This window comes from Dermacentor variabilis, chromosome 4 (genome assembly GCF_050947875.1).
Source record: "Dermacentor variabilis isolate Ectoservices chromosome 4, ASM5094787v1, whole genome shotgun sequence".
NCBI lineage: Eukaryota > Metazoa > Arthropoda > Arachnida > Ixodida > Ixodidae > Dermacentor > Dermacentor variabilis.
In genome coordinates this window covers 62977752-62993423 of record NC_134571.1, presented here as the reverse complement: position 1 = coordinate 62993423, position 15672 = coordinate 62977752, and the positions used below count along the sequence as shown (strand labels likewise).

Here is a 15672-nt window from a genome sequence, read left to right as displayed (position 1 = left end):
CGATTCGCCGACCGCCGGTGGCAAAATTTCTCCCTGGTGAGTATGCTACGCTAATCCTGCCATTAAATCGTGCCTTCAGTCAGACAGAAGAAGCGGCTAGTGCCGATATCCGTGCGTGCGAAATGGGGCTTGTAGTGCTGACCTAATCCTGACGCATATAGGAACTGTCGCATCGGTCTCGTCAGTGCTGCTGCCGGGAACATCGTCTTACAGCGTCGGTCTGACCTCCTGCTTACTTAAAAAACATATCGACAAATGTCTCGGACGCCCAAAGGCTTAGGGATTTTCCTTATGAAATCCTTTATGGTATCCTTGGGGGTTTAAATCCTGATCAATACAGTGTGCTATGCGGGACGCTGTACTGAAGGACAGTGATTTAATTTAAGGTGCGCCCTCATCTAAAACCACGAGAGCTTTAGCATGCTGCGCCCATAGGAATGCCACCGCTTCAGCGGCAACGTATGTCGACGACTGCGTGCCCAGAAGCAACCGAACCCTGCAATCCCTGAGTCACTGCGGCCGGTGGTGGCGCAGCGATGACTTTTGATTATAGTTGGAAAAGGTTCGTCGCTTATGTATAATCGTCCTGTAATGACGTTTCCACCCTCAAGGGAAGAGACAGTTAACAGTTAAGGCGTTCTGTGTCTGGGCTATAAAGCTCCGAAGGACAATCATGTTCGTGAGGTACCTGTACATGACCCTGTGCAGGTCCCCCACGGCTCTTAAGCGGCACCACTGGAGGGATGAGCTACCCTCGTAGCAACCCGCCACAGGATGGCTACCCCCCATCGCGGCCTGGGGACAGCTATGCCAGCGACTCTAGTGCTTACTCCCCGCCATCTAGAATAAGAGCACCGGGTTACCCTTCAGCCCCAGAAATCGGATACGCTTCACCAGGAGGTATGTATTGAGTGCTTGATTGCGACAATAGCAGCGATGGCGTGCGGTTTAGTTACACAAAAAAGGAGCACGTTTATATAGCAGAAAAGAAGTAAATGCAACAACCGGCCTTGTCATCATGTCGAAATTCAAGTACACACTGTACATGAATTTGGACAGAATGACAGGGCAGATCGACGCATTTACTTCTTTTCAAGTACCTATTCCAGTGCATATTGTCACGGCTCTCTTGAGACAAGAGTGGAGAGCGGTGTTTAATCGAGACAATTAGAACAAGCACTCCGTGAAGAGCGCTTCTTCCTCTTCACAATCACACTCTCAACGCAACCACCGGGCCGCGAACCGCAGGTTTGTCTGAACATCCTAATCAAACGCTCTCCTCGTTTGTAGGAGGTCACTTTCGTTTGCTTCGAAAGCAAATGGCACTGCTTCGCTTGACATTTCTTTCTTATCTAATTGGCTGACATGATCACGATCCCGCAGGAGTGGAGAGGGTTTTGGTGGGTCCGAGCTATAGATATATGCGCAGTGAAAGTAGATAAACGGATGAGGAGGGCGGTGCCGGTGTCTACGATAGAATTACTTCGTCTTTCTTAGCTTACAGTAGCTGGTCAAGCAGCGGTGTGTAACGGAAGGTTAAAAATGCCCCTAAAGCGGATTATCAGCGAAGAATTGGCACGTCGACGTTGTAAACGTGTCGAAAGGGCTCTACATTGCTATGCTGCCACGCATATTTCTTTTTATTATACCCAGAGAAAGCCATTCTCCCCGGCAGCTTCGAGTAGCCAGTGCAACATCGATCGGTGGTCAACTAACCATCATTAATTCCTTTAACCTAAGTTAAATTATGGTGTTTTACCTGCCAAAACCACGATCTGATTATGAGACATGCCGTAATGGGGGACTCCGGAAATTCGGACCACCTGGGGTTCTCCAACGTGCACCTAAATCTAAGCACACGGGTGTTTTCGCATTTCGCGCCCATCAAAATGCGGCCGCCGTGACAGGGACTCGATCCCGCGGCCTCGTGCTTAGCAACCCAGCACCACTAAGCAGCCACGGCGGGTGGTAATTCCTTCCGAAACGGGGCAGTATCCAGCTACTCCGAAAAAAAAATTGTTTTCAGCATTCTAAGGCATCTTTAGGACGTATACATCACTTCGACGTGGTGAGTTTTCGCAGTTTTCTGATGTCGCGTGACAGAAAAGCGAAGCGGGCGCAGCCCGAATAAGTTTCACCAATAGGAGATGGCTAATGTTGAAAAAGGGGTATATGAGAGGAAATAATTACTTTTTTTATTTATGCATAATCATGCATGATCGCGGTTTACCTGCCATATCAGATGAGGAGTTTTCGCAGTTTTCGTGACGTCGTATGTCAAACAAACAACGTGGAGGGGGGGGGGAGAAAATTTTGACTAATCGTGGAGGTTTAGTGGCAGAAAGGAAATAGTAACAGATTGTAATAGCTTTGCGTTGTAACGCCCCTGCTTGAAAAATGATACCAGCTGATTCATCTGCATCACGTCGCATCTCCTCCTTGCCTCTGGACCAGTAAGGCGCTCACTATCTTGCAATTGACTGAAGACATGGCACATCTGTCTACGTCCCGGTCAAGAACATGGGACGCTATAACGGACCGAATCCACCGAATTCAGATTTTTCTCAAGCGTGCCATCGGTTGGCCACGACCACTGATATTTCAAACATCACTATTACCGATTCTAGCGTAAGACCGTTTTTCTGAATGCGGGCCTATTGGAAACTTCAGAATTAGTTATACTCTTGGCAACACTGTCCAAATAAACAAAGATGGCCACTACTTCCAGGTTCGTGGCGGCTGTTTCACTTGGTGCTGTGGTCACAGTTCATATTTGTGGCGTAGAATTTAGGTGTTTCGTCGATGCCGATAGGGTCCTTGGTGCCGATTACTTTATTTCGATCAATGTCAAGGATTTCGTCAAAGAAACCACGTAAATCATTGCGCTGTGCGTGCAAACGTCTGGCCTGCCTAGAGAGCCGCATCAGCCTTTTTTAAAGAGAAAAAGAGCCTTTCGATCAAGCGAACCAGCTGGCCTTCGAAAGGTGGAAGCACTTGTTCGGGGTGTTGCTCCACCGCTATACAGATATGATACTTGCCTGTTTTCGAGCTTCAATGGCAAATTCACACTGTATATCTTGTGTTGCAGTATATCGCATAGCGTCCCACAATATATTGGTAGTAACGTCTGTCATGCTTTCAGAAGGTAAATACGGGTATTATGCACTGATATAACAAGGCTAAAAGCTTTTAAGTTACCTGGTCGGTGTGTCTTGTGATAAAAACAAATGCGAGTTCCGTTTGTGAGGGGAGTTGCACCTTTATCTTTATAGTTAGCTAAACCGTGTGATGAGGCAGGCTGCATCTGGTGACTGGCTCGTGTTCGTGCTCGCAGTATGCAGTGTTCAAGGTATACATATAGAGGGTCCAGGCTTGGTAACACAGCATGATACCCGCTGCTCGCAGGAATTGTCAAACGCTTGTGAAATGTGAGCAGTAATAATAACAATCAAGAGGACAAAGTTGCGTTTTTTCCAATAGGTTTCCGAAATTTAGCGAGAGTGTCGTTTTGAGCAATGTCACGTGTGTTAGTGTAAGTGCGTGACTTGGGAACAAATCGAACCAGTTCTAATAGAATTTGGCTGTGGACACAGTGTTGGAAAGCACAGTAGCAGCGCTGTACGTGACCAGGCAGAGGGCTCCAAATCTGGAACGAGCGCTGTTTGCAGTTGCTTCTCAATCTCTTGCGAGCTACTAAACTGACAACTCACCACGATGAATTTGAAGAACATCTTCTTCATACATCGCTAATGTAAAGCGTGCTATCAAAGGGATATGTCGCCTCACGGCATAACATCTGTCATGATAAACTTGAGATCTTCCGAGCTAGTTATCGTTCATGCTACTGGTGCCTGCAGACAAAAGCACATTAGCGAGAATACTCCTGCTGCTTAAGGCATCAGTAATATATTAATGCTAGGCTAGAGAACTAAATAACCAAATCAAATGAAGCTTAGCGTACATCAGTGCTCTATTAAATCTGCCTAAACAAAGTATATTCCGCGATTTGAAACGCCAGCAACATATTTAAAATATACAAAAAGTAAGCAATGGTCTACTCGCCGGTATTAAAAGTGTCGTCCCGAGTGAAGTTTTTCGAACAAACCACCGTCTATAGTGTCAGTAACCTTTTTACCATTGCGCAAGTTTCTTAGCCATGTCGCTTTCCCTTATGCGTCATCTACTATTTTTGAGAAACGATAAATGATGAATGACTGTCTTTTCACCGCGATGAGACGCCATGATGGTATACAGCAAAATTCTTTCATCCGTCTTTTTTTTCGCATTTGTGCGTGGCAGCATCAGGACGATTTGAGAACTGCGAGGCAACGTTGCGGCGCACGCAGTAATGCTAAGAAGTTGTGGCTGGACCTAGATCGGCTGGTTCTCGGGGCGACCGCTAGGGGGCGAGCATTTTGTTGGAGTCGCGAATAGAGCCCCGATTTCGTAGCGATTGCTTTCGCGCACTTCTTCGCCACTCTTATTATCCGCCGTTCGCGCCCGGTTGGTCCCATTCATGACGTGGACCTAGTGTCACTCTGACTTTTTACGAAGTCGGTAAAAGTGGGAAGCGAACAGCATCGGAAAAGGCATCGCTACAAAATAGCGCCGGATCAAATAGGCTAAGTACGACTATAGGTGAAGCTATAGTAACGTGCACGTTATCTCAGTAGCTGAAGACACCTACGTTTCGCCCTCATATGAATTCCGTGGCAACGCCATAGCCACTTTCGCGGCGAGTGGCAAGGGCTGCCATATCCTAGCGGTGCTTTTTCCGATTCCACTCCTTTTCGCGCTTTTCTCCCTTCATTAGTGGTCAGAACGACGTTCCGCCCGTGTTGCCAATATGACCAGCAGGCCGTGACCAAACGATGATTGATAAGAGAGGTATAGAATCGTGCCGAAGCCATCACAGCAATATCGCGACCAAGGTCTGCCTTGAAACGCTTATGCTTTCAAGCTGATTCCAGAAACATTATTCGCGTCAGTATTGAAACTCTGCTTCATTAAAATCTTTAGCACCATGAACGCTAAAGTGGGCATTAGTCAGTAAGTGACGGAACACAAGGAACGGCTTATGATTGGCTGTCGCCTATGTTGTCTTATCGCATCGCTTTGCGTGGGCCGGCCACCTGCTGCAGCACGTGCTTAAGTGGGACCGGCCTCGCCAATTCTCGAGGCTCGTCAAACTAAGGTCAACAGCTCCTTTCTACGCTTCCCAGGCTACGGGCGAAGTTTAGTCGGCGGTATGCCACAACCGGGCGGTATGCCGCAACCCAGAGGCATGCCCGAGCCGGACGGCGGCTATCCGCCCTACGGCCAACCATCGAGTGACCGTTCACCGTACGGGCAACGTTCGGGTGGTGGTATGCCGCAACCCGGATTCATGCCGGAGCCGAACGGCGGCTATCCACCGTACGGGCAACCTTCACCGCCACCGCCGCCACTGTGTGGAGCCCGGCCGATTCGGCGTTCGTCTGGCGAATACGGCACGCTGCCGTACAGATCAACGCCAGCATCCAGCACATATCCTCTAACTCCCCAAGGCAGCTACGGTGGACAAGGGGGCCGCTACGGCACTGACAGAGACCTCGGTTACGGCGGTGGGCGGGAAAGTGGCTACGCCACCGATCGGGTTGGTGGATATGCCAGCGAGAGAGGCGGCAATTACGATGGTGGCCAGGGTTGTAGCTATGGTGGAGCCAGCACAAGTTACGACCCAGGACGGGTGAGTACGTAGCCTCTCATAAAAATGTTCTGTACATCAGTGGCAGAGTCAGTGCTATAAGGCAGCGATAATTTTCTCGTCAGAAGGCTATCAGCACTCGCGTGTGTTGTCCGCTTTTTATCCGGCCAAAAGGTGGCGTTTTCTTTCTCTACCTTGCCTAAGTATACGACAGTTAGTATGTTCTTCATGGAATCAACATGGCGCCAACTCGTTCTTCGTTTGAGATCATGAATGTACCGATCCCGTAGTACCCAAGTAAGAGCCGTCCGAGAAGTACATAAGTGAAGAAATTTAATTATGTGCAATGTCAGGAAACCGGCAGCTTTCGCATCAGTTGGAAAGAACTCAAAGCAAGCTTTTTCAGATTGAGAAAGCTAGACAATCCACCTCGGCGGATCTATTGGATTGAACACTGTACAAAGATATCTCGAGAACACAGGAGACCGAGGCTGTTAATATTACTGAAAGACACTTTTCTTAAATTGTACAACGTTTCCTGAGGGACATCCTCGAATAATTCATGTGGCTCCCAGCACTCGCCTAAAGACATAGCATACGAGGTCGGCGGTTTGATTACCGTCCACGAAGGCCGCGTTCAGATGGGGGCGAAATGCAAAAGCGCCTAGCTTTTGGTGCACGTTCAAGAGCCCGAAATGGTCGAAATTATTTTGGAGCACTCCACCGCGGTGTCTCTCAAGCCCATGCATATTGTGACGGAAAAACAAATGAGTGAAATGTAGCCTAATATTTGCCGAATAAGGCTATATACAGAGTAGGGAAGCCAAAGTGGCGCAAGGGCTTACGAGCAAAGTTCGTCCCACCTTCTTCCTTCACATCATCGAAGCGACGTGTCGAAATGAGCTCAATTTCAGTACTTTCTTTTTGTACGTTAAATGCCATTAAGTTTATGTACATGGATCAATAAAATCTAGCCCTCTACTTATACGACTACGATGAGCTTGACGCCTCGTTTTTCAGCTGCTGGTAAGCTTTGGGGCTGTAGAAGATGTATAACCCTCAGGAGCCTTCGTAGCAGTCTATACTGTATAGAGGGCAGAATTGACCGCATTTCCGAGCCCGAGCCCGACGTTGCAATGATCCCGCCCGTCCCGAAGCGGTACCAAAATTGGCGGCGCATCCATCTTTTAGAAGTGATTGGTGACTTTAATTCTATTAGCAACCTATATTATGGTTCGTGGGTAATTGGTGGTGACATTTTTTATATTATTACGATATCATCGAGCGATGCTCAAGAGACGAGCCACCGCAAAAACGACGATGAAGTTGGTCGGTGCGCTTGGCGCGAGCGAGTGTCGGCCTGGCTGCCTGGCTCCAGTGTATATAGCCTGTAAATAGCCTCTTCTGTCTGTGTTTTTCCACACGCAACAATATCATGATTGCTATCACAAACGCCAGCAAATACCCAGAGACACATACCCAGTGATCCAAGATGGCGCGGAAGATGTTGACTGCAAATACCAAGTGGCAAATGTGCTCCCTGGTCTAAGTTGGCATCAAAAAATCTGGTTCATAGCAGAGCGGCACATACACGGTGAGATACCCAGTGCCCCAAGTTTCCGTGAAACAGGGTCATTGACCCTATTATTGACCCTTTAGTGACCTTTCAGTACCCTTCAGGTCATTGACCCTTCAGTGACCCTATTATGGGCCGGCACGCATGTGCACATGCCGGCTTGGAGTTGCATATATTCAGCTACCCAAGCTTGCTCGAAAGCGGTTCATTGCAGAGTGGCTCATGGCCACTCTGTCCAACATTCCGATGAAAAGATTTATTGAAGAGCATCACATGCCAAGAGTTATGTACCTAGTGAACCAAGTTGGGGCCTGCAGTTCATTTTTGAACCGGTTACCCACCACACAGCCGTCTGGCGCCCAACCCATTTGACCATGGGCTACCTAGTGAACCAAGTTGCATGGCGGGAAAGAGGTTAGGCATCTACACAGATACATAAACGCATAGAGACTAACTGCAAACTGGAGTAAGTTCCCAAAGACACTAATAGCACTAAAGTTTTGCATCCTACGCCCGGCCTGGTACGACACTGCCATGTCTTTGTTGCGATGACCAAACAATGATGTGATTAGCATTCTTTGAGAACTCACCCAGTTTGCGCTATGTCTCTAGTATGTATGTCTGCGTTTAACCTCTCTCCTGCCAACTTGGCTCACTAGGTAGTCCATGGCCAATTGAGTAGAGCGCCGGGCTGCTGTGCTGAGGGAACCGTGTTCAAAAACAACCGTTGGGCCAACTCGGGTCATTGGGTATGTAAGACTGGGCATGTGCTGCTCTTAATTGAACCTATTCGACATTGAATTGGATCAGTGCTTATGTGCCGCTCTTCAATGAACCTCTTTGGTACCAACTGGCGCCACAGGGTACATGCCGCTTTTCTTAATAATCGTCATCTAAAGCATATACAATCTACATTTACGCACCTATCATAATATAGATCGCTAATCGCATTAAAGTCTCCAATTATATCTACAAGATGGAAGTATTGCAAACTTCCTTTTAGATTGTATAAAGCTTTGTTTAACATGTTCATGAAAAAGCTAATTAAACATACGGTAGTGTGTTATAGCGGCGCGCGGATGGCGTTCACTACAATACAAAACCTACTGTATTCGGAAAACACACAGTCACATCATAAGTCATCACGCTAAAATGAAAACCAGTCCAAGGACGCGTCCCCCAAAAAGTATTTAAAATTTTGAAACAAATTCTGCATATCGCGCTCAAGCACCATTCCACAATAGCGTCCGTGCTTTGGGGCGTGATTCGGGCTTTGTACGTGATCCCGCGCGAACAACAAAAATGTTCAGTGGCCCGAGCCCTGCCAAGACAAGACGACCGTGTCTGGTAGGGACTTTCGGGTCACCCGGAGCCAGTACACACCTCTAGATTACACTGTCAAGCCAGGAATGTGCCTGCAACACCGCCACGAGGCCTCACAACTCCGTTCACGCCGATACTGAACAACACTTTTCTTGAACCGATGATGTGATGACGCGTGACAGTTAGTGCCTTAACAATTTGTCTCGTGGAGTTTCTGAAGTAAACACTTCGTCTTCTTATTGCAGACGGATACGAAGGACTTAGTTATTCTAATAAATATTTCAAATACGATTTCTTCGTAGCCTTCCAGCTACAACGCAAGATCTGGCTTGACGGGACGCGGCTACAAATACTGCGTAAGCACATCAAGGAACTGTTTCTTAATTTTTTCTGCTTGTAGTAGGGCGCTGTTTACTTGCACCTTCTCAAAGTGTCATATTATGTTATTTTAGTCACCTGTTATTAGATTACCTATTATTTTAGGTTAATTTTAATATATTAGAAACTCTTAGGGGGCATAAATATGGATGATGATGATGGTGATGGTGATTATGACGATGATGATCGTTACCGAAGCGGCCTGCTTATAGGGGCACAATGCCGCAAAACAAAATTGCGTCACGTTGGGTAAGTGTTCTGTTGCCTCACGGAGGATAAATTGTACCGTTGAATGCATTTCTCCAACACGTGAATAGAGCCCGTTAAAGTTCACGTCTGCATAAAAGAGAAAGAAAAAAAGAGGTCAAAAAATGGTAGCCGAGCATTGGGGAGGTAAATGCGTTGAGGAGTAAATGTGTTTCAAATGATCTATCTGGAGCACATGGTGCATTGCTCAGAGGGCTTGAAATCATGGCTCTGAAAAGCAGCACAAACACATAAAATGTAGTTTAGATAAGAAGTGGCTGACGCTTCTTTTGCTTGCTCCGAGGCAAAGTCGCCCAATTCAGGCAAAGACACAGCCTCGCTTTGTTTGAATAAATCATTTAGTCGTTTATAAAGTTGGGAAACCTTACTAACAACATTTTATTCGATTTCGTTTTCCCTGCACTAGCAAGGAACGCTGAGGCCGTACCCAAACTTCGATGCAAGGCAGGACGCCCAGGCACTGAGGAAGGCGATGAAAGGATGGGGTAGGTTTATATCAGTATTTGTCAGTACCTCCTGTACCTCGACTTAGAGTCAGTTACGGCGCTGCATTTGTCTATTCCACATTTTAACGTCACTCACACACACTTCCTACAGCATGCCCGAAGCAGGTCTGGTAGAGTTGTGCGAGGCGTCCCTCACCATTCCCCACTCTAACTTTAATGCGAAGCAGTCTCTCCGAGTGAATCCTGCTTTTATTGATTATATGTACACTCCGGGCGCATTTCTGTCGTCGGCGTCGCCGTGAGGTTCCAATAAAATCCAAGGGCGACAAAACCGTCGCCTCGCGCCGTATGCTAGCTGTATTTGCGAGTGAAAGCGTGAGCCGACGAACGCGGTTCAATCTCGCCTGCGCAAGCGAGGAACGCGGTCCGGATCCGTGCCCTCTCCCTTCACGCGCGAGGCAGGAGGGTCAGGTGAGGAGGAGGGGAGTCTTCTCCGGCGGCTGCTAGGGTTCCTCGATGTCCTCCTCGCCCGCCGCTCCGTACAGAGTGGAGACAACCGCGGCGTCTAGTACGGCGTTGGCCACGGGAATCGCGGACGCCGTATAGAAGACGCCTTTGGTGGACGCCGTAGGGACGCGTTGCCGACGCTCGTGTGTCTTGAAAGCGATGTGCGACGTGGCCAAAGTGCGCCACCACGTTGGCATCATATTGAAAGTGTTCTGCGGTGTTTTACGGATTGCGCATAGCACCGGTAGCCTCGTATGCGCTGTGCTTTCGACGTTTCGTCATGTGGTTTCGTTCGCGTTGAAGCGAGAGATGCCTGAAGGTCAATTTGCTTGCTGCTGCCGCGATTCCTCACTCCAGAATTTTGGCAGCGAGTTTCCGCGCTCATCGAGCGAAATGTGTTCATGTTTACCTGTGCTCGCGTAACAACGTGCTGGTTAATTTAGTTAGAACAGGTGTGTTCATGTTTACCTGTGCTCGCGTAACAACGTGATGGTTAATTTAGTTAGAACAGGTTGGTGGGCTAGTCGGTTTGAATTCATGAATGAATGTGTAAGCGCAGCTGAACGAGAACGTAGAAAGACCAGATAAACAAAGACAGCGCTGTCTCTGTGTGTCTGTTCCTTCCTATGTGATCATTCAGTCATGCTTACACATTCTGTCATTGTTAATTTAGTTAGTAAGCAAATGTTTACAAGTTTATACGGCTGCTAAAGCTACTTACTATCCTTACTTCGTATAGCTATCCACTAATTTGCTATCGCCATCGGTGAGGAAACTTGGAGAATCACAAAGAAGCTCGAAAATAAGTTAAGGACCGCGCAAAGAACGATAGAACGGAGAACGCTGGGCATAACGTCGAGAGACGGGAAGAGAGCGGGGTGCATCGGAGAGCGAACGGGTATTGCCGGTATTCTAAAGGGTGTAGCCGACCAATAGGGTTACAGAATGGGTGCCAAGAGAAGGGAAGCGCACTCGAGGACTAGGTGGGGTGATGAAATTAAGAAATTCGCATGCACTAGCTGGAATCGTTTGGCGCAGGGCAGGGGTAATTGATCACAGGGAGAGGACTGCGTCCTGCAGTGGACATAAAATAAGCTGATTATTATTATTATTATTATTATTATTATTATTATTATTATTATTATTATTATTATTATTATTATTATTATTATTATTATTATTATTATTATCGGTGCATTGCCTTTCTGGCGAAGCTGCGATTTTTTTTTTGCGATGTCGACTAGTGTCGACGCGCGAACTTACGTGATGCGCTTTCTGAACAGCGCGTCAAGTTTCGCGCTGGCGGCATCGCACCCCGTCGTAGGGGGGCGAAGGTCTCTAGGCGTGGGGCGGCAGGTGACCGCGCAGCTCCCTTTATGGCCCTCGGCCATGGCTGTGCATGGCGCGATTTTTCTGGGTGGCTTCGTGGGCGCTGTTGGTTGCTCTGCCCACGCTTCGGTGGCGGAGTGGCCGTTTACTGCCGCATCTACAGAGTGGCAGCCGCGTCGCGTTCTCGCTTGCGACAAACGCAGCGTGCCGTTTCAGTCGTCAGCGTTTCTGGGACTGCGTCAGCAATGTCTTCCTTCGTCTACTTGGACGTGTGCGATGTAGAAACGCGCGAAATCTCTGGAAGATGACGTACAACCGGGTGTGATCGCTCGGGAATACCACCCCTGAATACTACTTACCTTTGCACTTTGCGCTTGGCTGATTACCGTGGGCACCTCACGGGACGCGTTCGTCGGCTAAGCAATAAATAGCAAAACGACAAACTGCGTCTTGGGCTGCTCAGACTCCGCAAGCTCGGCGCGAGTCGTCGTCGCGTGCTGCCACGATTCAGGCGATGCTTGGCATTACACAGATGTCAAGTTGAGTCGGGCAATCTTCAATGCGCTAGCATTATGAGTGTCGTAGTGGGAAAAAAAGTGTATATGTATGAAAAGTGAGAAGCTGGTCATGTGGAAGAGGTTGAGAGGGGATATATATCCCCTCTCAATCTCTATAGCACATGACCAGCTTCTCACATTTCATACATATGCACTTTTTTTCCACTTTGACACTCCTAATGCTAGCGCATTATATATATATATATATATATATATATATATATATATATAGAAGGAGCAGCTCGTGTGGGAGAGGCAGGACGGGTGTGGAGTGAGCCTCTGGGCAACACTTTGAAATGGGGTGGTCGCGGTTTAAGTGAGGGATATATCTCGCATTTACCGCTAAATGGCCACTGAAATTTTTTTTTCCTTAGGCACTGACGAAGACGCCCTTATCAATATCCTATGCTCACGGTCATCCACCCAGAGGCTTGAGATTGTCAGCACATACAAGCAGATGTTAGGCCGAGTAAGTCCACTTGCATGTATTGTTTGCTAACATTTAATTTACGTCGCGTTCACGACCACTTGGTGCATTAGCTTCAGTCGCGAACGCGCCCATCGACAAATCGAAGCGTCACCGTGCAACTGCGGTTGCACGCGCTGTTTGCACGATCCCCGGATGCGACTGAAATTACGCTGACGCAACGCATGCCTTTGAGAGCTGGTCGTAATCCTCAGACCGGCGTGCCCGCGTCTTTGTGCCGTCTGTTCTTGCAATTGTGGCCCGCTGTACTCCGCAGGACCTGGTCAATGACATCAAATCTGAGCTTTCCGGCAATTTCAAGTCGGTAATGGTGGGCCTGCTGTTCCCGATGCACGAGTACCTGGCCCGAGAGCTGCGCAGCGCCATGAAGGGTATCGGCACCGACGAGGACTGCCTCGTGGAGATCCTGTGCACGCGAAGCAACGACGATATCAGGAGGATCAAAGAGTGCTTCCGCGAGGGTGAGATTGAATTGCCCAAATGCTTAAATTCGTGCATCGCCAGCCTTTAATTCTGCAATGCGCCGCCATGATTCACTCTCGCCTTCATGTCTGCGGTGTGGAATGTATATGTGGCCATTCTATCGACTGCTGTTACCGTTGCATTTCAGTTATGCCGCTTAATTTGTCGGTTCCTCTACTGTAGTTTCGAAATCGGGCACTTTCGCGAATGTTTCCAAGTCTCTACGGCAAATAAAACTACTATCCTTACTTCGTATATATAGCTGTCTACTAATTTGCTATACCAACCGATGTTTCGCCTTTCGGGCGAAGCTCCGACTATTATCTATAAACAGTAAACCGAGCCGAGTCAACGTGTTGTTCATCATATGCAAGCAACCAGCGGTGATCTAGACCAACGTGCTTTATTCTAATACAAAGGTGAGATAATCGGGGAGTTGTCAATTGGTGAGATTTTTTCCATGATGACCGTTAATCTAGAAAAACAACTGTTCGCCTACACAAAACTCCTCATTGAGAAGCGGCAATGCGGAATGCACTGCAATGAGAGTGCCGATGGTCGCTTGGGTGACGACCCTGACTTTGGCTCGTGGCACGCATTCTAAACATTAATCTTAAAAACAAGTGCTTGTTCGTCAACCTCCACGGTAACTAGTGAGAAAGGGCTATAAATAAAGGAATCTACACACTGTATGTCCTCCGTAGGCTGTCTGGTGCAGCATTTAAAAGGCTTTCCTTTCCTGTACTTAGTATAGGATCAATGGGGCGTGCAGCTTTTCCCAAATTCGCAAGAGTAACAGAAAACGTTGTAAGCTCGTTGACGAGGACCTCCTTATGTATGTGCCCATGCATTTCAACGAAAATTTCAACTGTAATGCATGCACCCAACTGCCTTTCCACTCTCGTGTCACTGTTTGCTTCGCATTGTAAACAATGACGACCAATTCTATGGCCCAGGAAAGCGCTGAAAATGCCGATAAAGCGGCACCGTCAAAATAGTTTCTGACAACTGCTGAATTCTTCAAGGAAAATAAATGCCTATAAATGCCTCCCGAACTTAAAAAAAATAGATGCCGCAAAAACCTAATTCCTAGCTGTAGCAAGCAGGACTTTCACGTAATAGTTCTGCGGAGACCCGCGAGGTGGAGAGAAGTAATTAACAAAGGGAAAATCAGACATCCACCATTTCGTATCAATTTCGTAGCACCAGTTCCTTTGTAGCAATTGCTACGAACTTGTGGATGTCTGAGGACTTTCTGTGACCTAGCAGCGATCAATCGCAGATTGATCAGGCGATTTTCATCTGCAGTTTTCGGGAGAGATCTCGAGGCGGACATCAAAAGTGAAACGTCGGGCCACTTCCGAAAACTCTTGGTCTCCATGTGCAACGTGAGTTACAAGCGTCGTCAGTAGCAGATAAAAAAAAATCAGCAATGAAGTAGAAATGACCGAAGGATTATTGCTTACCACGTATTCTACCGAGCACACTACGCCAGTATCGGACATCCGAATGCGCATACCAAGGTCGTCCCCTCTACTTTGCATAGGCGAATCGCGAGGAAGACGTCACTCCAGACCCCGGCAGAGCGAGGAACGACGCTCACGTGAGTGCGCCAGCGTTTGGTATCTCGCGCTCCTCTGACTACATTTGGCAGTAGATTTCTTGTCTTCGATATCCAAAAAAAACGAAGACGCATTCACAAGAAAGGTGTATTAAACCTATGCCTCCACTTTTAAGGCGAAAGCCTTTCCAGGCTCATGGTGAAGTTTGTGTCAGCGGACCTGACCGCTGGAGTGCCCGCCCAAGCGTCTTCACGCCATATGAAGACAGATTAAAGAAAAAAATGATTGATAGTGACAGTTAGTGAATGATAACATTATAATCGAGATTGGTCGAACTTAATAATGACTAGTAGTTACTAATAATGACTACTGATGACTTGTAATGACTACTAATCACTCAGAGATGACAAATATGTCTAACGATGGTTTGTAATGACCACGATTGATTACAAATGACTAAAACTGCTTACTAGGGAGCAGTAATGACTAATAATGACCGAAATTACTTGTAATGACTACTAATGACTATGAATTGACCAACATGTCTAACGACGGCTTGTTATGGCCGCAATAGATTACAAATGACTAAAAATGCTTAGTGAGCAGCAATGACTAAAAGAAAGAAGAGAAAAAGAAGAGGCAAAGAGAAATAGGCGAATGATAAGAGGAGGAAGAGGAGGCTCTCGCCGTTCGCCTGTTAAGAGAGATCTTGAGAGACCTTGTAATTTTTGAACCTTTCTTTTGAGCTGAGATTGCAGCCAGCATCCCGCGTCGATTACCCGACTACGTCCTCATGCACTTTACAAACAGGTCTGGTTCATCCCACTGACTCTGCGCAACTGAGCTGGCTCAGCACCACTCACTCGTTTAGATGAACCCGCCGTCTAAGGCCGATCAAGCTGTCTGTCTTGGGTTGAGAGCTACGTGCCACGCTCCCGTAAAATCTAGCGCAGGTACGGATCTGCGCTAGCTTTTACGGGAGCGTGGCACGTAGCTTTCAACCCAAGACAGACAGGTTTATCCGCCTTAGACGACGGGTTCATGTAAACGCCGTGTCTGTGAGCCTTGTGTCGTCAAATATAAACCGTCCCC

General features: G+C 47.6%; 1 protein-coding gene across 1 annotated transcript in view; it reads left to right on the top strand.

The window, feature by feature from the left end:
- Positions 1–437: 437 nt before the first annotated feature.
- Positions 438–15672, top strand: part of LOC142578217 (annexin A4-like) — a 38968-nt gene continuing 23733 nt past the window's right edge. Inside the window, exons 1-8 of the mRNA XM_075687620.1 lie at positions 438–459; positions 709–900; positions 5223–5728; positions 9637–9715; positions 12444–12538; positions 12813–13017; positions 14327–14406; positions 14565–14621. Of these exons, the coding sequence (XP_075543735.1) occupies positions 438–459; positions 709–900; positions 5223–5728; positions 9637–9715; positions 12444–12538; positions 12813–13017; positions 14327–14406; positions 14565–14621 (1236 nt within the window). The remainder of the gene's footprint in view (positions 460–708; positions 901–5222; positions 5729–9636; positions 9716–12443; positions 12539–12812; positions 13018–14326; positions 14407–14564; positions 14622–15672) is intronic.